Genomic DNA, 22,396 nt, shown 5'->3' on the forward strand with positions numbered 1-22,396 from the left:
TTTGGACGTTTAAAAATAAACAGACAAGCCAAATATAAGAAAAAAAGAAAAATACATAGTAGACCTCAATAAGATATTTTTTATATATTTTCTGCGTTCAAAAAAATGTTAAGGATGCCTTTTAAAGATTTTTAGAACATATTTTTAACGCTTTCAGAAAATTGTCCGCAGTTTTTAAAATTATATTTTAAAGGAACTGTATAACCGAAGTTTATAAAGCTTCCCTTTTATGTCCGATTCACCATTGTACCCTTTAAACCTTTGTCTTATCCAGGAAGAACGTGATATCTCTGTTTGTTTATCTGGAAATTGTTTATTTTCAATTGTGGTTTCTCTAGATGAAAGTCAATCGCGCATTTATTCTTAATAGGGTAAATATAGAACTATATAAATTCCTCATTGACGTACTCAGATAGAGATATTAAGGACATCGTTGTGAATCGCACTTGCCATCACTCTTTAAATACAGGGGCACTTTAAGACGTTTAGAATTTAGTTTACGCGGTGTTTATGGAAAATAACTGCTCCAATTCTTATTAAATAATCCCCCCCTCACCTTTCACCTGTAGGGTTTCAGGTCAGGTTGTTTTCATGAGGCCCAGAGGGTGGTAGGTGGGTGAGAACTGATCTGGATCAATCAGTATAAAACATGACGCGAAGGAGGTTGGTTGTGATGTTAATTCTTGGCACAGTGGGCGTGTCAGGAGGGGGTGGAAGGCTGCTTGATCCTCCTGGCCGTGGTTCAGAGTTCAGGGTGGGCGTACCTTCAGTGCCAGACTATGACGACCATCGACTGAACTGCGGAGGCGTATTCAGACAATGGGATAAATGGGGAGGAAGGTGTGGTACTTGTGGAGATGACTATGGGCTTAAAGTACCACGCCCCCACGAGTTGGGTGGGAGGTTTGGTTCTGGAAGGATCAGTAGAAACTACACTCAAGGACAGGTACGGTAAAATACACTGTAGAGCAGTACACTGCAGGGCACTTACAGTACAGTACAGTAGCATATACTCTGCTGTGCAGCGCAATTCTTTTCATATTGGTAGAGGAGATATTGTAATGTTTCAATATTATGTTGAGTACATTTTCTTTAAAAAGTTTCATAATAGTTGTATGCAATTTTTTAACGAATTTTATTTACTAACTTAAAATATTCATATTTTTCAATTTTAACGATCCAACAAAGATGAGAAAATACAGAAAACTATAAATGAAAACTAAATATAAAAAATCATAAATAGGTAGATATTCAATTATCTGTAAATATTGATTTTTCTGTTGTAGGGTTCATAATAGATACATTTATTTATTTTCAGTGCATTTTATAAACAATTGTTATATCATGCTATACCCACAAAGGACTACACTTCAGAGACGATTGTGCGGAATTTGTTAAGCCCGTTTTCTTGATTGTTCTAGACCAAAACTTTATTACTGTCCTGAATATTTAAGTAACCAATTACTCAGTTAAATGCGGAAACCAAAAATCAAGCTTTAAATTGTCGTATTTTTTTGAGTTTCGGGAATTTTGTATATTTATTTCTAGAGTTTCGAGTTTTGTGAATTTTGTATTTTTATTTCAAGAGTTTCGAGTTTTGTGAATTTTGTATTTTTATTTCTAGAGTTTTGAGACGTCTGTGATGGGATAACAGAAATAGTATTTGGGTCGGTAACATGACAAGATATACATATAGAGTACCTGCATAGTACATGTATAACAATATACATATATAAATATAAATATAAATTGTTTAGATTGGACATCTCAGTAGTACTGGCGCCTAATAATACAAGTTTAAATAGATTTAAATACTTCATATCCTTCCCTAACCCTAACATTGCAGTTAAACCGAGTCAAATTTTAACATTGAAAAGAAGATTTTGAATCGTGCTTAATGGAAACAAGTGTTTGCCACAAACTCAAATATCATAATCCTTATATCCTTGCATCTCATGTCGTTGACCTTAGAATTATAAAACTCATAATTCTGTTAAATCAAATAGTTTAAATATCAGACGGCAAAACTAGGGATTAGAAAATTTTATTTTGTGGAAAAAACTTAGTTCCTTTTATTCCAATCAAATTTTATGGTTGATTATCCGACTTCTTTTTTTTTTTTGCAGAAATTGGAAATTGGTTTCATGCTCACTTGACTTAAAATATGTTGGTCTGTTAACTGGTTTTTATAAATGTAAAGATTTTGAATTTTCAGGAGATAGAGGTTAAGGTCCAGTTGATTGGAAACCTTCTTGGATACTTTACTCTTCACATCTGTGATCAATCCGTCCTATCCTCAAATCACTCCGCCTCATCTCAGAATCAATCCCTCCTGTCCTCGGATCAATCCGTCCCGTCCTTGGATCAATCCATACTGTCCCGGAATCAATCCTTCCCGACCCTGGATGAATGTCTGGAACAAAATCCTCTCCGGGTTCTCAGCCAACCGGAAAAATACAGGCAGAGGAATAATGTTCCAATCTCAGACATTTCTTGGAAAATATAAAAATTTAGATTCAAAATAACATTTTTTTATCATAAACTTCAAAATGCTTCCAAACCAAACTCATTTAATAAAGTATTGCAGTAGGAGATTTAGTTAAGAGTGTAGATTTTTTTTTGACGGCATTTCTTAGGTAAAAGTTTTATATTTGAAACTTTTATTGATGTCTTGGATAATCTTTATATATTTTAATCTATTTATTTTCATCTCAACAACCTTTATTTTTTGGTCACTCTTAGGGTTTCCATTCGTATAGCTTATGCGCAATTTTTGCGAAAGAAAGAGGAAAAATTTGCTTTCGTTGTGTTATATTTTGGCTCTAAAAGATGGCACTTAGTGCAATTATTCGCAAACTTCATTTCCCGCAAAATTTTCCGTTCTTCTGTTTTGCGCCATTTTGCTGAACAAATTCTTATTAAAAGTAACCAATTCAGGGTAGCATAATCATTATTTTAATTATATGTACATTTTTTAAATAAACCTGCAGTTGTTTGATTATGTGCTGAAACTATTCATTTGCTCAATTTGCTTAAAAATTTTATGTTCAGCGTAAAAATTTACGTTTTGCACAAATTACGAAAAAAAATTGCTCAAAAACGCGCAAAAATAGTTTCTGATAAGTCCCTAAAATCACAATTTCGAGCTATAAACCATCTAATATGATGAGGGTTCCTGTATAATCTTATTAAAGACGAAAAACCAACTATCAAGATTTAATATCATAAAGCTGTTAGAAGGGAATTCTGAATACCTTAAGATTATTTTTATATGCACTAGATGTCGTCTTTTCAGAATTTATAAGTATTTTGTTCACAATAACCCTGAGGTAGTCGAGAGAACGAGTGCATGTTTTACACCGACTATACGCGTAACTCCTTTGGGCTTCTACTACAGGGTTATTGTGAACGAAATACTTCTAAATCTTGAAAAGACTACATCTAGTGTCCTATCTGTTATTTTAGTAAATCTGTGTTAGACACTATCTTTCTGAGAATTGGAACTTTATTTCCCCGTTTCTCCAGGTTCTATCCTCCCGTCAGTGACGGTACCGAGCACCAACTCCGATATCTTCTACCACCAGGATTGCATTGTCATCATTGTGTTCTCCAGTGGAGATATAGGACAGGACGAACCTGGGAGATGAGTCAGGACGGCAAAACCCATAGCGAAGAGTTCAGAGCCTGCTCCGATATAGCTATATATGCAGTTCAGCCTGTTGTACATATAGATCAGCCTGTACATGAAGCAGTGAAAGAAGTTGTTGTACATCCAAGGATAGAACATTTCTTTGAGCGGCAGGATAAAGTTGATTCGGAACAGAACCCTCTCTACTCTATCACAAGACCTAGAGAATTTAGTCCTAGTTCGAATTTTTCTGTTTCTCCTGGAGGCAAGGAGAACACCAACAATTTTAATTTTGAGTCAAGTTCTACTCCTTCAGTTATATCCTCACATCTCGAGAAAAAGATTCTACTGAAAAGAACAAATAAGATAAAATATCCAGAGTTAACAACATATAAAACAACAATTAGCACAACAGACTCCACTTCAACAACACTAAATCCAACATTAAGAAGTTCAACAAAATCCACTCCAAGATCTTTAAACCAGACAACGTCAGTTTCAACAACGATATTAACATCACCCATCACAGAAGAATATCCAGCAACAGCCAAATCATTATCCATATTAGTTTCAGTGATAACAGAAAGTACCTCATTCAATACTCAATCGTTAGAAATTACAGAAGAGTTAGAAACAAAAACGACTAGAGGTTCATCTACAGTTGGTCCATCATTAACAACTGAACCTGAAAATAAAACCCGTTCTTTTCAGTCATCTGAGGAACCGGAGATGTTTCAAACCCGTCCTGTCGAGTTTTACTCCAAAGAGAGTTTACTCCTGGATTTAAGTAGGAGTGAGGACGGGTTCAAGTATATTTACAGCTCCAGGTCTACAGTAGGACTGGGGATGTTTCTCAGTATCCCTGTAACATTCATCTTCTTCTTTATAGGGTTCCTTCTCTACGTGAGAAAGTCTTCCCCCGTCCCTGATGTAGAGAAGAAAGATAATTACTACTCACAACCTCGACTAAACGGTCATGGAGGCTCAGCTCCGGCAATTTATCATAGTGTTTCTTTCACAGAGCCCGGTGAAACCAGCTCTGAGCCGTATCCGTCCTACTCCGAGCCCCTTCCAATAGACTATGCAATCCCTGATATAGTTTCTGCGTCTATGAAACCCAACTCTCTGGATGACTTGTCACAAGAGGACGAAACCTCGTTATCCCCAGAAGAGACAGGCATAGGACGGAGTAGATTTGTTAGGAATGCCCAGAAGAGGCGGAGCGGGATAGGACGAAGATGGTTGAGCGAGGACGGGGAGAATGAAGAATCTTTGTTCTCCGTGCTAGCAGCAAGGCTTGCCAGAAAACAGAGTAGACCGGAGATTACAGAACTTTAGTTAAGTTTGAATCAGTTAACCTCTGATGAATGTATGTACAAACCATTGCGCTGTAAAAATTAACCATTCCTCAAAAGAACATTAAGATGTAAGCTGTAAATTTAATCAGTATCTAATTAAACATTTAAACGTTCAGTTGTTATCGGTATATCATTGAGCTGTAAACAGTGGATCATTGAGATGTAACCAGTGGATCATTGAGCTAAACAGTGGATCATTCAGTTGTAAACAGTGGATCATTGAGCTGTAACCAGTGGATCATTGAGCTAAACAGTGGATCATTCAGATGTTAACAGTAGATCATTCAGTTGTAAACACTGGATCATTGAGCTGTAAACAATGGATCATTGTGCTGTAAATAGTAGATCACTGAGCGTAAACAGTAGATCATTCAGCTGTAAAAAGTAGATCATTCAGCTTTAGACAGTGTATGATTCAGCTGTATACAGTGTAGAATTCAGCTGTAAACAGAGGATATTTTAGTTTTAAAAAGAATATGATACGTTGAACCACTATGGAAATGTATGAGCTGTAATTGAGATCATTGAGTTGTAAATAATACTGTTAATAGATTCTTCATGAAAATTAATTGTATTTTGTATTTCAGTTTTATTATTAACCATTTCTGACCAGTTTTTTTGTAACTGTATACCGTCTTGTTTTTGATAAATAAATTTGTATAACTCTATATATTCAAATATTTTCATAACTAGACTTTCAGTGTGCTTCGCACCCATCTTCTATTTTAATTGTGAACATTTTCTTTTTGTATCCATTGAAAAAAAAAATTCTACAGTGAAACCCTTAATAACGAATACATCGGAAGAATTTATCAAATGTCGTATTGANGTGTTGGAGTGGTAAATAAAATAAGATTAATAATTTTTTGTGTCTGGTTCAGTAGGTAAAATTTCCGGAAAGGAACCGAGTCTTTGTCACAAACTATGATTTTCTAACCTATATATCTTTGTAATCCAATGCCGTAGAAGTTAGATATTTCAAACTATGAGTTCTGTTAGATGAAAAAATCTAAGTTTGAAATATCAAAGGTTTACACCATCAGGTGGAAAAAATGTAGGTATTAGAAAATCAGAGTTTGTTACAAAGACTCAATTCCTTTATGAAAATTGCACTCGATATTAAGGATTTAAAAAATTTGATTCATCACTAGTCCTTGGAGCTTACTAGGCAATTTAGGTTGCGGCCCTAACTGTTAAAATCAAGCTCCACATTTTCTGGAATTCGACGAGATGATACTCTATCCAAACTCAACCTATTGATATAACCGCCCGATGGGGGAGGGGGGAGTATAAACTATTAGTTATTCTCCTTATTCTATTCATTTATTTCAAAGGTTTATCAGCCAACACCAGTAGCTCAAGCTCCTGCTGCTGCATCGCCGGCAGCATCTTTGCCTCCCACTACTGAACAGCATTCAGCTGAAGCTCCAGTTCCAAAATCCAATCCATCTGCGACAGCTCCTGTTTTCAATTCCCTGCCGCCGGCTCCAGTATCAACCACTCCTGCACCGGCTCCGGTCACCTATGCCCCGGCATCAGTTACTAATCCTTTAGCTCCAGTATCTAAACCACCTGCACCGGCTCCAGTATCTAAACCCCCTGCACCGGCTCCAGTATCTGATCCCTCTGCTCTGGCTCCAGCATCCCTCTAGTGGATTTGATGATGCTAACGAAGAAGAGAGAGAGTTAGCAAGATATGATATGCGAGCTTGGTGTTGCATTTTTCTTCTTGATTATGCTCGAAATCCTTTTAAATAATATTCTACCCATCCTTTTTTTAAAATAAAAAGTAAACAATTTATGATGCCTAAAACTTAGCGTTGGTTCTTGTCACAAGACTAGAATGTGATGAATGATTTGTACATATTATTTTGCGTACAATCAATTACTATTTTAAACTTATCTTTTAAATGTACGCAAACTCTAACGTTAATAAAAATTTGCGTACAATAACAACTACATAGGGTTACACGCAAAAGGTGATACTTCAAAGACGAAATGACTGGAATTATACTGTTAGTTTTCATAAATTCATAATTTCTGGACTATATTTAAGACGGAGGACTTAATTTAATCTTGGGATTGTCTTATTTGAAGAGTTTCACGTCGTCTTTACAGTCATATCCTTTGTAGGTACATAGCTCTGTATCCTACAGTGGTAGGCGATTTTACCAATACAAGTAAGATTTTTGATTTCAATTTTAAGTTATATCAAGCTGTTAATGGCATGGATGCACAACACCATTGAAGTAAAGAGAATTTATCAATTAAAAAAGCTTCTCTTTGATTATTTGTAAACTTGTAATTCGAAAAAAGCTTATTAACAGTCAAAACTTAAATATAAAGCCGTCTTCATTATAGTGACATAATCGCTTACCACCGTACCATATAACCAGGCCCGTAGCCAGGATTTGACCTTGGGGGTGCAATATGACGCGCCTCAGGCGATTTTTTTGGGGGTTTTCAATGATTTTTTTAAACAATGTTTGGTTTGGTTTTACAGTGATATATAGTTGTTTTTATTATATTGTCAATGCACACTATAAAGGCTATAACCTTTTTAACAAGTGTATTTAAGCTTTTAACAGAGTACTGCTTAACTAACAGAGTCAAGTAATCATTTATTACTTTGACTTAGCAATATGAAAATGATATGATCTAATTTCTTATTCATTTAAAAAAAGCTTTGCAAGGGTCAAAAAGGGGTGCTATGGAAACGCCTCACCACGGAAATGCCTCAAAAAACAGACTCATAAAACATAGCACACCGGTCAAGGGGGGGGGGGGGAAAGTCTGAAAGTGTACAAGAGATTACCATTTCATTTTAATTAGACTTAAACAACTATTAAATGACTATGAGTAAATTTTGATGTTGTGTTATATTTAATCAACAGAGTGTATTGATCAACTGTTAGTTAGCCTGCGATAGTTCACAGGAGAGACATGACTCAGGGGATGAGTTAGTTGAGAGAGTACACAAAAACTCCGTCACACTTTTAATGAGTAACGCACAAATAGATTATAATTTGGTTAGGAAATCAATTCTTACTCGGGCTATATAATTTATAACTAGATTTTAGATACTATAAGAAAATAATTTCTTTTATATGGGACTAGGGGGGGGGGTGCAAATTTGTCATTGCACCCCTCTTTTAGAAGAAATGGGGGTGCACCTGCACCCTTGCACCCCCCCCCTGGCTACGGGCCTGCATATAACTTATAAAGCTATTCTGAATTCTTTGCACCCGCTTCCAACAGACCAACTAACAATTTGAGTCATCTACATAGTACTTACTGCATTTCATATGCATCAACGTGGTTAGAATTGTACCTTGTAGGTTTATTGGTATGAATTTAGCTTAATCATATTATATTAAACAAAGCAATAGTCTAAAAACTTACTTCTAATTATTTTGTCTAAATCAACTTAACAAACAAACTAAGCTAGTTCATTTAGGTTTTAATGAATCAAAGTATTATCAAAATATCATTCATCACAAAAAAAATACTGCATGAATTACTTGTGTGAGTTTATCCAAAATATTGCATTAACAATAAATGCAATCATAAAAACAAAAATACCAAGATAAAATGCTCAGATCTGGTAAAAGTCACTAATTACATAGGTCAGGTAAATTGAGTCTTTGCGACGAAATCAAAATTTATAATCCCCATATCTCTGCAACCTGATGGTGTAAACATAGATTTTTTAATCCAAGAAGAAATATCTCAATCAAGGTCTACGACTTTGGATTGAAAAAAGTTTTTATAAAATCAAAGTTTATGGCACAGACTCAATTCCTTTGTTCAGTATTATCAAAAATAATTCCAATAAGAGTAAATTCATTGCAAAAAATGTGGACGGATCTACGAAATTAAACTTGTACCGTCGTGTACACTGTACAGCTAGCTATTTGCAGTACCGCGTTTCCTTCTTGTACTATTCAGTAGGTGAATTATCCTCTGTTGAACTCTGCAATGATGTACTTTGAGAATCTAATACTGTAAATGAATTTAATTCTTCCGCTTCAGCCAATGTACTCGGCAACTCTTTACCCTGTAAAACAAAAACTAAGTGATAAGATAACATTTTGGATCCTTTTTTTCTCATGTTAAAAATTTCTGCTCCAAACTTTTAGCAAAAATTAATGAAGGGCCCGGCGTTGCCCTTGGAAAAAAAATGTTTTAAAAAATTTCATCGAATTTTCTTAGCCTATGTCACCACCAGGCTACCCATGAGTGTCCACAAAATATTTCAGTCCATTCGGTCCAGCCGTTTTGCCGGCTATAAGGAACATATAAACGAATGTTTTTTTATATAGATTGTTGAAAAAAATAATGCGTTACCTTAGTTTCTGGTAGAAATAGAATAGACAACCCACTAATAATTTACCTATTCATTTAAGCATTCTTACAACAAGAATTAAGACACACATAAAAAAGAAAAAACCAGAATTGACATTTTGTGAAAAATGATTATTAATCTTTAAAATCATGCCAAAGCAAGTCTTTAACGAGACAAAGGCGGATTAAAAATAAAAAAGAATTATTTGAAGACCTAGACTTTTTCACCTCATATCGAAACTTTTGAGTTGATCTCGATATTTAATGCGGTCACTTTTAAAATTGAGGACAAATGATCCCTAAATTTAAGTTATAACTGTCCTGTCTATAAGGATCACTGGTCTTGTGTCTGAGAAATTCGAAAAATAAAACTGAATGACAAATTTGTTAAATTAAAAAAGAAGTCCTGGCTAAAAAACCAGGACATGGAAAGAACTTGAAACTCCAATTTGGAGAAATCAAATTAATACGTGTCTGTATAAGATACTTGATCCAGAGATTCAAGGCACACAAGTCCCGACTGGATTGAAAAGTAATTAACATGTTCTTGAGAGTATACTTGTATGAATGGTTTCCTAGTTATAGCTCCAGCTGCAAAGACTCCCATGGGAGCCCAGCTGACTCCTGTCATCTCTCCCAGATCGAGGATATACGGCGATGTTATTGCTCCAATTCTAAAGGAAATGAGTTTTTTAACAAATTCTTATTTTCAATGCCTATATCTTAGCAACCCAATGTCGTAAACCTTTGATATTTCAAACTAAAAATTCTGTTAGATCAAATAGTCTAAGTTTAAAATATCAAAGGTTTGCACCATCGGGTCGCCAAGAAATAGAGATTATACAAGTTGATTTTTTGGCAAAAACTCGGTTCTTTTTTTATTTCTAACTGCAATTTAGTTTTAAATAATTAATCTCACTTTCTCTTTTTAACTTAAACACTTTCTTAAAGAATATAGGATTTAAAAATCACATCAATTCTAATAGGCTAATTGGTGTACGTACATTTCCTTAAAAGTTCAAAATCGCTTTTAAAGGTTTTCTTGGCTGTAGTGGGGAAATAAATGATTTTTTAGGGGATAATCTAGGAGGATTAATAAACTTGCCCCTAGAAGTTCAATTTTTAATTTGTCCTGAAATCCATCAAATATCATGGTAATTCTTAAAACCTCTAATATTCCTCAACAAAATGTACCTTCCGGTCATTGAGCTGAGCCCTACACAAAGGTTCCTAACAGGAGTAGGGAACAATTCACTAGTGTATAGGTAGGCAGTTCCAAATGATGCTGTGGCTCCCAATTTTCCTTAAAATTTTTTCTCGGAACAAATTCTTTTATTACAATGTATTGTAACTTAAAACAGGATTTAACTATTTATTATGACTGCCATTACATAAATACCTAATAGGAAGAATATGGTTTGTATATAAGGTGGCCATGAAGCAGGAAGAATACTTGATGCTAGACAGGATACTCCAGCAACGAGCAGAGAACATGACAGTGTATACTAAAAGTGTATGTTTTATCTATATATTTAAAGCAAACTGCTGGACCCCATCAGCACACCTAAAATATACGTGTGCAACCACGCCTGGGGTCGTCTGTTGTTAATCGCCTAGGGCATATTCTATTATTGAATCCTGGATGGGAACCTGAGAAAACCGTAGCCCTGGGTTGATATCTCTCTTAGGACACAGGTCTAGTGCTGGGAATGGTTTATTTTTAAATCGTCACTGGCATTTTAAATTATTTAAGCAGGTCTGACATAAATCATTTATATCTATAAGTTCACGAAACACTACAAGATGATCCGCGAAACCTGACAGTTGAGTGACAGCTAGAGAATCATCTTGGATCTTTGAAATACCAGGACTAGGGATATTATGTAACTGTCAATTCCTTGTAAAATTATGCCGCAAATTATTTGAGATAAAAAACGACCTCATCTCGTCACTCAACTCTCATGAATTGTCGGACACCCTGAAATTTAAACAGTATAACTTTTTTCAAGTTCCTGCTAAAAAAGGAGTTAAAATTAAAATAATTTTTACTGAATAAAAGTAGTGAATTTTAAAGTCTACATATAAATGTAAGTAAGAAAAAAGAAATCCCTCTTTACTCCCAGGCTTAGGTTTTAAAGTTAGAGCATAGCAAATTTAAATGCATAAAATACTGGTATACCTTTCTGCCCCAGTACTGCATGCCGAGGTAGGAGAGCGTATACCCTGGGAACTCAGCCAAGGCAAGCAGGGTAAAATCAAGGTAGGCATCTCCAGCTAGAAATCAAGGGACAGGGTTTAATGAAGGGTTAAGCAAACTAATTCAAACAAAAGTTAAGCCAAAAAAGAAACTAACTTTAAGCTAAGTTAGTTTTTTTAAAGTCAAGGGTTAGCAACAGTTTAGGGTTAGCAACAGTTTAGGGTTAGCAACAGTTTATGGTTGACAACAGTTTATGGTTAGCAACAGTTTAGGGTTAGCAACAGTTTATGGTTAACAACAGTTTATGGTTAGCAACAGTTTAGGGTTAGCAACAGTTTAGGGTTAGCAACAGTTTAGGGTTAGTTATATAAAGACAATTGCTTCCTAATAAAGTCAAGGGATAGCTTAAGATAAGTGGAAGCATTGAATCATGCGCAGCTGGGTTGTATTTATTCTAAACTTTTAAAATAAATTTTACCTAGGCTTGCTGCACTGAATGACAACCCATAGTAGACCAGAGTTGTCACTGTAAAGAGTTGACATATTCATTCTATGTTCAGATTATTTTCTTAAAGGGAATGACCGGCTATGTAAGGATGAACTGAGTATGCAGTGTTGTGGAAAACTTCTTTCGGATTCATTTGAGACATATTAAACTTTTTTAATATGTGTAAATCCTGAGTTTGAGCGCAAGTTCGACGTTTTGAACGTCGAATTTGCGCTCAAACTCAGCATTTACAGATCTTTAAAAGGAATATGTCTCAAATGAATCTGAAAGAAGTTTTCCACAACACTGCATACTCAGTTCAACTACCTTAAATAGCCGGTCACCCCCTTTATAAGTTTTAGATTAATTTCCGTTTTAACTGTTTGCACTCAGGTGTCAAGTTTGGGTACAAATTGTAAAATTGGCGTAAATATCTTGTCGAGAAAAAAATTGTATTGGAAAAACTTTGAATATGTTTTTTAGTATGACGATGGCAAAAATGACATTTTTGAATAATCTTCTGAACACAAAACTGTAAAAGGAGAGGTTTGTACCCATTTTTATACTTTTTACAAATTCAATCCTTATAGTTTAAAACAACAATTCATATCTAATAATTATCAACAATACGAGACGAAACTCACTTGCATAATTCACAAAATAGTATGAATCACTGAAAACAAATATTGTCTTGGTAAAGATAAAGATAAAGATTTAAATCTGAAATCTTGGTAAAAGTTAAAAAAGTAATATTGAATGATCATTTTTTTAAATATAGAAAATAAAGATGAGATATTTTCCTGCATTTAAATATTTATATAATATTCTGAACTATTGAAAGATATGATTTCCTGTCCAACAGAAAAATATTGTTAGAAGACGACCAGTTAGTTTAGGTCGGCGTAGCAGGGATAATAGTCCCTCGTGTTCTTCATTCACCTCCTCCTAGAGTAGTGCAAACTGCGACAGCTGATTTTAAAGAGTTGAAACTATCTTTCTTTGCTCAACAAATTGGAGATGATTTGATACCTGAGGTTCTGGTTTTCTGAATTTGATAAAATTTTCTGATTTCAGCGGCTCAACCCCATTCCATCTATAACAATTATTCTATATATAAACAATTAAGCCCAAAACCTTAAAAGTGCTACAAATTGACGAGAAAGAAAATGATTACCCAATCTTAATTATGTAAATAAGGAGTTTAACGTTATGCAGGTTTGTTGTGAATTATTATTTGAACTTTTGAAGGAACAATTAAATAATTAGTTAAAAATCTCTTTAAATTCAAAATATTAGATGTGTAGGCGTATTTATTACTTGGCAATGCGTTGCAGCTCAAGCTCAGCCTCCTTGAACCTTCTCTTTGAGATCAACCACCTGCAGTAAACTTTATCATAGAGGGTTTAGAGATCAACCACCCGCAGTAAACTTTATCATAGAGGGTTTAGAGATCAACCACCTGCAGTAAACTTTATCATAGCGGGTTTAGAGATCAACCACCTGCAGTAAACTTTATCATAGAGGGGTTAGAGATCAATCACCTGCAGTACACTTAATCATAAGGGGTTTAGAGATCAACCACCTGCAGTAAAATTTATCATAGAGGGTTTAGAGATCAACCACCTGTAGTAAACTTAATCATAGAAGTTTAGAGATCAAACACCTGCAGTAAACTTTATCATAGAGGGTTTAGAGATCAACCACCTGCAGTAAACTTTATCATAGAGGGTTTAGAGATCAACCACCTGTAGTAAACTTAATCATAGAAGTTTAGAGATCAACAACCTGCAGTACACTTAATCATAGAAGTTTATAGATCAACAACCTGCAGTACACTTAATCATCGAGTTTAGAGATCAAGCACCTGCAGTAAACTTAATCATAGAAGTTTAGAGATCAAGTACCTGCTGTACACTTAATCATAGAAGTTTATAGATCAACAACCTGCAGTACACTTAATAATAGAGAGTTTAGAGATCAAACACCTGCAGTGCACTTAATTATCGAGTTTAGAGATAGAACACCTGCAGTAAACTTAATCATCGAGTTTATAGATCAACCACCACCACCTGTAGTACACTTAATCATAGAAGTTTAGAGATCAACCACCTGCAGTACACTTAATCATAGAAGTTTAGAGATCAACCACCTGCAATACACTTAATCATAGGGGGTTTAGAGATCAACCAAATGCAGTACACTTAATCATAGAGAGTTTAGAGATCAACCACCTGCAGTACACTTAATCATAGGGGTTAAGTGATAAATGGACAATTAAGTATTGTTAACCTTCAGATGATAAAATTCCTAATTGATCTGGGAAGGAAGAAATAATAGCTGAAGAAGAGAAGACCAGGAACTGAATAAGAAAGAACAATCTTCTTCCAATCCCTAAATAAAAAAAATATCAGGAAGGAACCTTTTTCTATTCCCTAAATTATACAGTATCTACTTTATAATAACCATGAATCAGGCAGGAAAGAACCTTCTTCTATGCCCTAAATTATACAGTATCTACTTTATAATAACCCTGAATCAGGAAGGAACCTTCTTCTTTCCCTAAATTAAATAATATCTTCTTCATAATTAGCCTGCAATTACTGAAAAGTTAGAAATCTTCATTAAAACCCCAATTATGAATTAATATTTTTCCAATCCCAGATTTTAGAAAAATTAAATACATGATTTTAATGTAAAATTATTTGTATCGTGCTCATAACAACTTAAAAACAACGTACATTGTGGCTGTGCAGTGTACACTGTACGGGGTTACCCCAAAAGGGTGACCTTTTTAAAGACCTAACACTTTTTAACCATCACTCTCCACAGATTAAAATTAAGTCTTCTGACAGAAATTAGTTTGCAAAGAATAGAACCATCATTAAGTTTCAGGAAACCGTAATCCCGAAAATATATTCAATAAACTCCGTACAGTAATCTCGGAAGCGTCTTCTTCTAAGGTTAACCCTGAGGTTATTGTGTACGGACAGTATTTACTATATACGTTACAAAGGTAAAATCAGATTGAATTTTAACTATTGCTGTGTACTAACTATTACCAAAGCATTTTTAAATATTTAGTACTGAGTTGTCTGTAAACCTTATATTTATATTGTGTCAGTGTATCACTACAGTACTTATCCTAGAGCAGTTGATCTAAGTTCTCTTACCTGAGTATCCATGCGGCAAGGGCCAGAATGAGCTCACCAAACACAAAAAAGAACTCGATTATAATTCCACAGAATACACGTTTATTTCTCCCAACCAACTCTATACCAAGAACGAAGGAGCATTGGAAAAGTCCAACCTTGAAAAAAAATTTTCAATAAGTTACTTACTTAAATTTCTTTCTTCAAAATATATCTATTGTCTGGTATTCTTTCAAATTTTGTTAGCGTAATTTCAAGTGACCCTTCATGCTAAGATAGCAATACCCGATTTATATTGTACTCTTAAAACCTTTATGATGATCTGATCAAAAATGTGGAAGATACCATCGTTTTCCTGACTCGAAAAGTATTAATTCTGATAATTTCTACATTAATATATTATAAAGTAGAAATGCGCAAGTCACTTTTACAGAGAAATCGCAAATGAAAATAAACAGAATTTAAAAAACAAAATAGGGATATCTAATTCATGCTTGATCGGACAAAGCATTCCAGAGAGCTTTGTAAATCGGGCATTGCTATCTTTGAAATAACGCTTACAGTCCCTTTCAGTTTCTACTACTGTACCTGTCCCATAGCTGTGAAGAACTGCAGTGTGGAGAAGGTGGTGAAGTCTGTGGAGAAGATGGAGAGGATCCCCCCCAGGGAACACTGCAGGATACACAACATAAACACATTCTTCCTAAACAGTGGGATTATATAGATCATAGAGTAGAGAGAACCACATAGGTAGAATATACAGCGTAAACTTGTGTTACGACTGTTGTAACTTGTAAACGTGAACTTCTTGCATCATATTAATTCAATTTGTAAAGTGTATACCTCTCAACGTGAAATATTCATATTTAAATAATATATTCTAGACGCAAATACAAGAATTACTTTTCTGGATTCAATCTTTCGTTGCAATCTTCTGGTAGGCAAATCTTTATATTTAATGGTCCATAGTTGGTCAATCTACCTGCCAAAGATGTCGCCAAGTTCACCGTACACTAGCGCGCCGACCAGAACACCACTGAAGAAAATGGAGTTGCTCAGAGGAGCCTGATAGAATATAAGATCTTATAAAAAATAGTCGAAACATATCTTTAAGTATTAAGTCAATTTTAGATCTTCTGATGTAACAAATGCGTTGATTTGGGATCCAAACCTTGTTCCCATAAAATTCCATTCATATTTTTTTTGGAAAAAACCCATTTTTTTTAATTTAAAGATAAAAAGTAAATTTCAAAAAATGGATTTCTTCCAAAATAAAATAAAGAAAATAAGTATTCAAACATGATTTGAAGTTTTATTGTATCGATATTAAGTTTCATGCAAGACATTCTTCAGGATACTGTATAATATATACATTAATTGAATTAGATTACTAAATGATCTTTCCTTCCATGATTGAGTACAGACAAGGTTAAAATCTGTGACAACAGTAGATTCCATTGTATCTTTACATACATTTCACAATTAAACTTATAAAATTATCAAATTTAAAAGTCGGAAATAAATAAAACATGCATTTTTGAAAAGTTTTAAATAATAATAAGTAATAACTAGATATACTATTTATATTTTGGTGCGCTGTGTCACACAGTTTTTGATCAGAACATTTTTCTTTATCACAATTAAACCTTTAAGAACAGTGAATGTTGTAGTATCCAGCTAATTTATCATCATACCACGATGATTAGACCTATAATGAAATTGAACTGTGTGTATAAACGATAAAGTGCAAAATTGAGATAAAAAAGTTATGATGTTAAAATTAATTTGACATTCAGCTGACTCATTCCTTCCCTATTGATAAATAATTCATAACCTTTTAGGCACAATTCTTCAACAGTTACATATTTCTTTTTACGTGGTTTAAAAAATTAATAAAAGTGGTTTTGTATTCCTTTAGCGTAAAGAAATCTGGAGCATGGTTGAGTGAGATTGGTGGAGAAGGATCCAGAACTACAACTTTTATTGGAGATTTCTGGAATCAAGGAAGTTTTGAAATTGGATAAAAAATAAAGGGTTAAATAAATAAAATTTAAATGGTTACAGAAAAAAATATTAAAAATAAGACTGAGACTTGGATGATTTTTAAAAAATTAATATTTTTGGATCTCTTACAACACAAAATGTTCAATTAGGATATCGAAAGTTAGAGAGACGTGGTCAATCTTTGAAGAAAGTATGGTGATAAATAATTAGGGTTCCTGATTCCTTGATACATATTGCATTCATCCCATCCGTCCTTAGTCTGGGGAAGCGTAAAGTTTGCGTAACCAAGTAGATTTGCGTCAGCGTAGTGAGGGATTACACCACTATCACAAACAGGAACCTTCAGAATAATAACAATAACAATAAAAATAACAATAACAATAACAATAACAATAACAACAACAATAACAATAACAATAACAATGACAATGACAATGACAATGACAATAACAATGACAATACCAAGGCGCACCTGACACCTATGAGGAGGAACAAGTTCATTAAAAACGCTTCCCATTGTGATAGCAGCTGTTAATGCAGCTGGAAGGCAGACTAGAAAGTAGATGGTTCGCTGATATCTAGAAAGTACAGAAATAATCTTTCATCCTTACTTTATTGATCTTCATTGAAAAAAAAATAATCTTAAAGATATTAACAATAACCAGTCAAGCTGGACAGTTGACACCCTGTACTTTACTATTACAAATCTTGTAGATTTTTCTGTGTGACACCAGGAAACAGTCATGTAAGGACACCCTGTAACCTTCCCTCAATGGGATACCATATATTAATTAGTCATAGTCATGAAGGACACCCTGCAACCCGCCTTCTTTGAGACACTCTACAGCAGTCAGTATTGTGGACACTCTGTAACCTGTGGGGCACCCTAGTCTGAACCTTTTCTTAAAATTGACACTCCCGACAGCTGTATCTTTTCTTTTAGGCATTCTAGAACCTCTCTGGAAGTGGACACCCTACCTGCCGAACTCCCCCAGCCTGTTCTCTAGAAGGAGATCCATGTCCAGGTTCTCCAGGGGGTGCTCCACATCCTCGAGAAGCCTCTGATCCTCATTCTCGAGCAGCCTCCGTCCCTCATTATCAGTCATTATAGATCTGCGATAAAAAACATTTTTACAGCAAACTCATTAGGCAGATATCAAAAAAACTAAATTATTAAAATTCAAACCCAAAATAAAAAAATGTCATTTAAGTTAATGATGAGTGATCAGGTTTCGATAAATAGACTTAGATTGACTAAATATTGTTAAGTTATCTTTTGGAGACTAAGACGTTGTTTTCAAGTGACCTCCATTTATAAAATTGCATGACCAATACACGGCGGTACCCTTTAAACCTTTCTCTGAACAAGGGTGAATGAGACATTATTATTTTTCTGTAGGTGAAAACTGATTATTTTCAAAAGCATGTTTTAGTAACAAATGACAATGTATTCCTCATCGTTTCTCAGATAGAGGTTTCAAGGGTAATATTGTGAATCGGACAAATTCGTCACTATATTTTAAAATCGAGGGTGGCTTAATTATGTCTTATCTTACACTCAACAATCCCCTTAAACAATAAATAAAGTATTAAATTTCGCAGATTTTACTAATTTTATCTTCATTTTTATTTAATTTTATTCTAAATTTCTCTGAAATATGACATTTTGACCGCCCACCAATTACTTGAAATATTTATTTTTCTATACTTTTATCAATTCCACCGTTACAACTTATATCCTGCAATTAAAAATCATATTTACAATACAACCAAAAATCACATTCACAATGACCTAAAATCTCTTGTATATAATTGTCACTAAAATTGAAATGACTCTTATGAAGATATAAAATCTAATCAACTCAATTACAAATTTATGATTTACGATAAAAAATCACGTGAATAAATTGAAACACATGTAACTGAAGATCGAACCTGACCTACGCATACATATAGTTGAATACAAAGTATTGGATTAGGAGAGAGAGAAGTTGCTATGAGGTCAATGTTCTTAGATAGAGTAATATCAATCACATGATGGGGGGGGGGGGAGAGAGAATCAATAAGGGTTAACTATTGGGGAGGGTAGATCTCAAGGGGCAGGAAATATGGGAAACACACACTCAAAGATAAGAGATGCTTCAAGGGGAAAAACTCGAGAGGGTAGTGGAGTTAATTTTTTTCTCAATCCATTAACATATTATTTTCTTTTCAAATGGTCTTGGTTTCAAAATTGTCTTGATGTCATCTTGTTTTGTTGTCATATTGTCTTGTTGTCATATTGTCTTGTTGTCCTGTTGTCTTATTGTCTTGTTGTCCTATTGTCTTGCTGTCCTGTTGTCTTGTTGTCCTATTGTCTTGTAGTCATAATGTCTTGTTCTCATATTGTCTTGTTGTTATATTGTCTTGTTGTCATATTGTCTTGTTGTCATATTGTCTTGTTGTCATATTGTCTTGTTGTCATATTGTCTTGTTGTCATCTTGTCTTGTTGTCACATTGGCTTGTTGTCATATTGTCTTGTTGTCATATTGTCTTGTTGTCATATTGTCTTGTTGTCATATTGTCTTGTTGTCATATTGGCTTCTTGTCATATTATATTGTTGTCAAAAGTTTAGCTGTCATATTGTCTAGTTTTTATATTTTCTAGTTTTCATCTTGTTTTGTTGTCATATTGTCTTGTTGTCATATTGTTTTGATGTCATCTTATCTTTTTTCATATTGTCATATTGTCATATTGTCATATTATTGTCATATTGTCATATTGTCATATTGTCATATTGTCATATTGTCTTATTGTCTTATTGACTTATTGCCATCTTGTCATCTTGTCATCTTGTCATCTTGTCACCTTGTTTTGTTGTCATACTGTTTTATTGTCATCTTATCTTGTTGTCATCTTGTCATCTTGTTTTGTTGTCATTTATTGTCTTGTTGCCAGATTATCTAGTTGTCATATTGTCTAGTTGTCATTGTGCCTTGTTGTCAATAATGTCTGTTTATCTTCTTTAAAAAAATTATTTTCTGGAAATTCTGTGCCATTTTTATTTTCTTTTAATTTTCTTTTTCATAATTGACATAAGGTTTTGTTCTAAGTTTTCGAATTCATCTTTTTTCATTGCTTTGTTGTATCAGTCCTGTATATACTATTTGCACAACATTCTATGTTTAAAATGTGGTTTTATAAATTAGGAATTAATGTATAGAAGTGTCATGATAATCAGGATTTAAAAATGTGGTTTTCCACAAATTGAAAAATAAAATCATTTTGATGATATACAAATTATAACCAGAAATTTGTAAAAACAAAGAGATTTCGGGTCTGTCAAATTATACGATTTTTAGGTTAAAACACTTTCTGGGCCAAGCGCTGTGACAAGGACAGGATAAAAGACCAAGTGTCGCGGCCAGGACAAGCTAGGGGGCCGGGCGCTGTGGCCACATGACCAATTATATCTATGTTACATATGATATGATGTACAAAATTGATAGGAAGGGGGGGGGAGGTCCAAAAATATTTCAATCGGAAATTACCGAGACTTCAGTGTGTACACAAGGGTCTAATTAGAGATTCAAAATGAGGAGAATGGATAGAGTTTGAACATTCTCCTATTGAATGCTTTTTCGACTTCCATATTTATGGGAAAAAATCGTTCCTTGGAAGAATCCCAAAAAATCCTCCGCACTAATGATTATGATTGATTGATTAACGTTTATTTCTATGAGCCATTAGGCGGGCTCCTTAAATGTACATTACATAATGTTAGAAAAATATATAAATACAATTATAACATATGTAATAAGTCAAATGGGTAAAAAATAATGATTATGACTAAGCTTCTAGAGTTTAGGAAGTTCAGCAACAGACAGAACGAACAATTTACAAAAACCAACAATAAATCTAAACAGCTGTTAAATATGTACGCAATGTACTCAACCAACTGTTCCGAAACGAAAACGACATTTAAACCCCTTATACTTTCCGATAAATAATCCTATTTTTATTTGCACTTTTAAACAAACCTGTTTAGGGAATAATCAATCAATTTTCCTTCAGTTTTCAGTCTTCTTCGGTCTTCTTGCTATCATATAGTTGCAATATTATTTGTCAAATGTCAATTAGTTTAAGTTGGTTTAGCTAGGTTAGAGGTAACCAAACTAGAAACAGGCTCTCTTTAAAAAGAAAGCCGCAAGGTGCAAATTTTACCGATTGATTAAACAAGTTACGACTTCGTGCACATTTCTAGGAACTTAATAATTTTTCTAGCCTAATACGCAGTTTGTTATAATTGTTTGATATTTAATCTATTGAGAAAGATATAATGGACGCTAGAGGGAAAACTGGAATGGTTCTTCTTTCAGGGAACTCCCATCCATCCCTCACACAGGTTTTTTTTTTATATAATGAGTTTAAGCTTTAATTGAACCAAAAAAGTAGTTAATCAGTATAACGGTTGTTATTCAGCGCGCTGGCCCAGAAAGTATCTTAACATAACCTAACCCTAAATAACAAAAAAATAAATAATAATAAATTTGCTGAAAAATAAATGGTCATAGAATACATATATAGATTAAGTCATCAAATATAATCAAGATTTAAATTTGGTTAAATTTTTTTTTCAGGATATTGCAAACCATCTGGGCATTCCTGTTGGATCCTGTGGGGTAACCCATAATTCAAATAGGTAATTTATATGAACTAAATCAGGAAGGTAAATAGAAAATGGGAGGGGGGGAGGGGAGGCACAACCCCCCACCTCTCAGTTACGACTCTAGCTACTAAATAATTCAAATTTTATACAAGTTTTTTCGTTCCCCAGAATAAATTCTAGCATAATTTTTTTTCTTCTGATAGCACAGGTTGAAATTATTATTGTCTAAAATATTTAGATGTAAATATATACTTTATTTTATTTTAGGGAGACTATTGTTGATATAAAAGAAAGTGTGCGTGGAAAAGATGTGTATATTCTACAGACTGCCGCCTGTAATGTCAACGATATTATTATGTAAGAGTTTTCAATATAGGACTGCATATACTGAAGAGTTTTTAATATAGGACTGTATACTGAAGAGTTTTCAATATAGGACTGTATACTGAAGAGTTTTCAATATAGGACTGTATACTGAAGAGTTTTCAATATAGGACTGTATACTGAAGAGTTTTCAATATAGGACTGTATACTGAAGAGTTTTCAATATAGGACTGTATACTGAAGAGTTTTCAATAT

The 22,396-nt window shown here is 33.9% G+C and overlaps 4 protein-coding genes across 6 annotated transcripts in view; 3 read left to right on the top strand and 1 right to left on the bottom strand.

The window, feature by feature from the left end:
* Positions 1-632: 632 nt before the first annotated feature.
* On the top strand, positions 633-5,412 carry LOC111713531 (uncharacterized). Its single transcript, XM_023488407.1, has 3 exons — positions 633-946; positions 2,216-2,460; positions 3,526-5,412. The coding sequence occupies exons 1-3, from the start codon at positions 650-652 to the stop codon at positions 4,964-4,966; spliced, it is 1,983 nt and encodes a 660-aa protein (XP_023344175.1). The 5' UTR covers positions 633-649; the 3' UTR covers positions 4,967-5,412.
* On the top strand, positions 5,306-6,638 carry LOC111713743 (vegetative cell wall protein gp1-like). The gene is made up of 2 exons (XM_023488687.1): positions 5,306-5,341; positions 6,321-6,638. Exons 1-2 carry the CDS (start codon positions 5,306-5,308, stop codon positions 6,636-6,638), a joined length of 354 nt encoding a protein of 117 aa, XP_023344455.1.
* Positions 6,639-8,419: 1,781 nt separating this feature from the next.
* On the bottom strand, positions 8,420-18,276 carry LOC111713480 (organic cation transporter protein). Of its 3 annotated transcripts, none has more exons than XM_023488348.1 (19): positions 18,146-18,276; positions 17,640-17,745; positions 17,390-17,507; positions 17,076-17,156; positions 16,568-16,626; positions 16,146-16,228; positions 15,752-15,866; positions 15,185-15,321; positions 14,322-14,405; positions 13,332-13,391; positions 13,044-13,107; positions 12,866-12,959; positions 12,006-12,053; positions 11,510-11,604; positions 10,730-10,835; positions 10,525-10,633; positions 9,907-10,004; positions 9,334-9,379; positions 8,420-9,043 (listed from the first exon to the last, which is right to left on the bottom strand). In XM_023488348.1, exons 1-19 carry the CDS (start codon positions 18,271-18,273, stop codon positions 9,001-9,003), a joined length of 1,674 nt encoding a protein of 557 aa, XP_023344116.1. In that variant the 5' UTR covers positions 18,274-18,276; the 3' UTR covers positions 8,420-9,000. The 3 variants fall into 3 exon arrangements, with proteins under 3 accessions (XP_023344116.1, XP_023344110.1, XP_023344125.1); XM_023488342.1 differs by having other exon boundaries at positions 9,334-9,367; positions 9,906-10,004; XM_023488357.1 differs by lacking the exon at positions 8,420-9,043 and having other exon boundaries at positions 9,906-10,004.
* Positions 18,277-21,398: 3,122 nt separating this feature from the next.
* The window catches only part of LOC111713611 (phosphoribosyl pyrophosphate synthase-associated protein 2-like), a 7,652-nt gene continuing 6,654 nt past the window's right edge, over positions 21,399-22,396 (top strand). The window contains 3 exon segments of the mRNA XM_023488509.1: positions 21,399-21,553; positions 21,789-21,850; positions 22,085-22,180. Of these exon segments, the coding sequence (XP_023344277.1) occupies positions 21,488-21,553; positions 21,789-21,850; positions 22,085-22,180 (224 nt within the window). The 5' untranslated portion in view covers positions 21,399-21,487.

Source organism: Eurytemora carolleeae, unplaced genomic scaffold (assembly GCF_000591075.1).
Source record: "Eurytemora carolleeae unplaced genomic scaffold, Eaff_2.0 scaffold29, whole genome shotgun sequence".
Classification (NCBI taxonomy): domain Eukaryota; kingdom Metazoa; phylum Arthropoda; class Copepoda; order Calanoida; family Temoridae; genus Eurytemora; species Eurytemora carolleeae.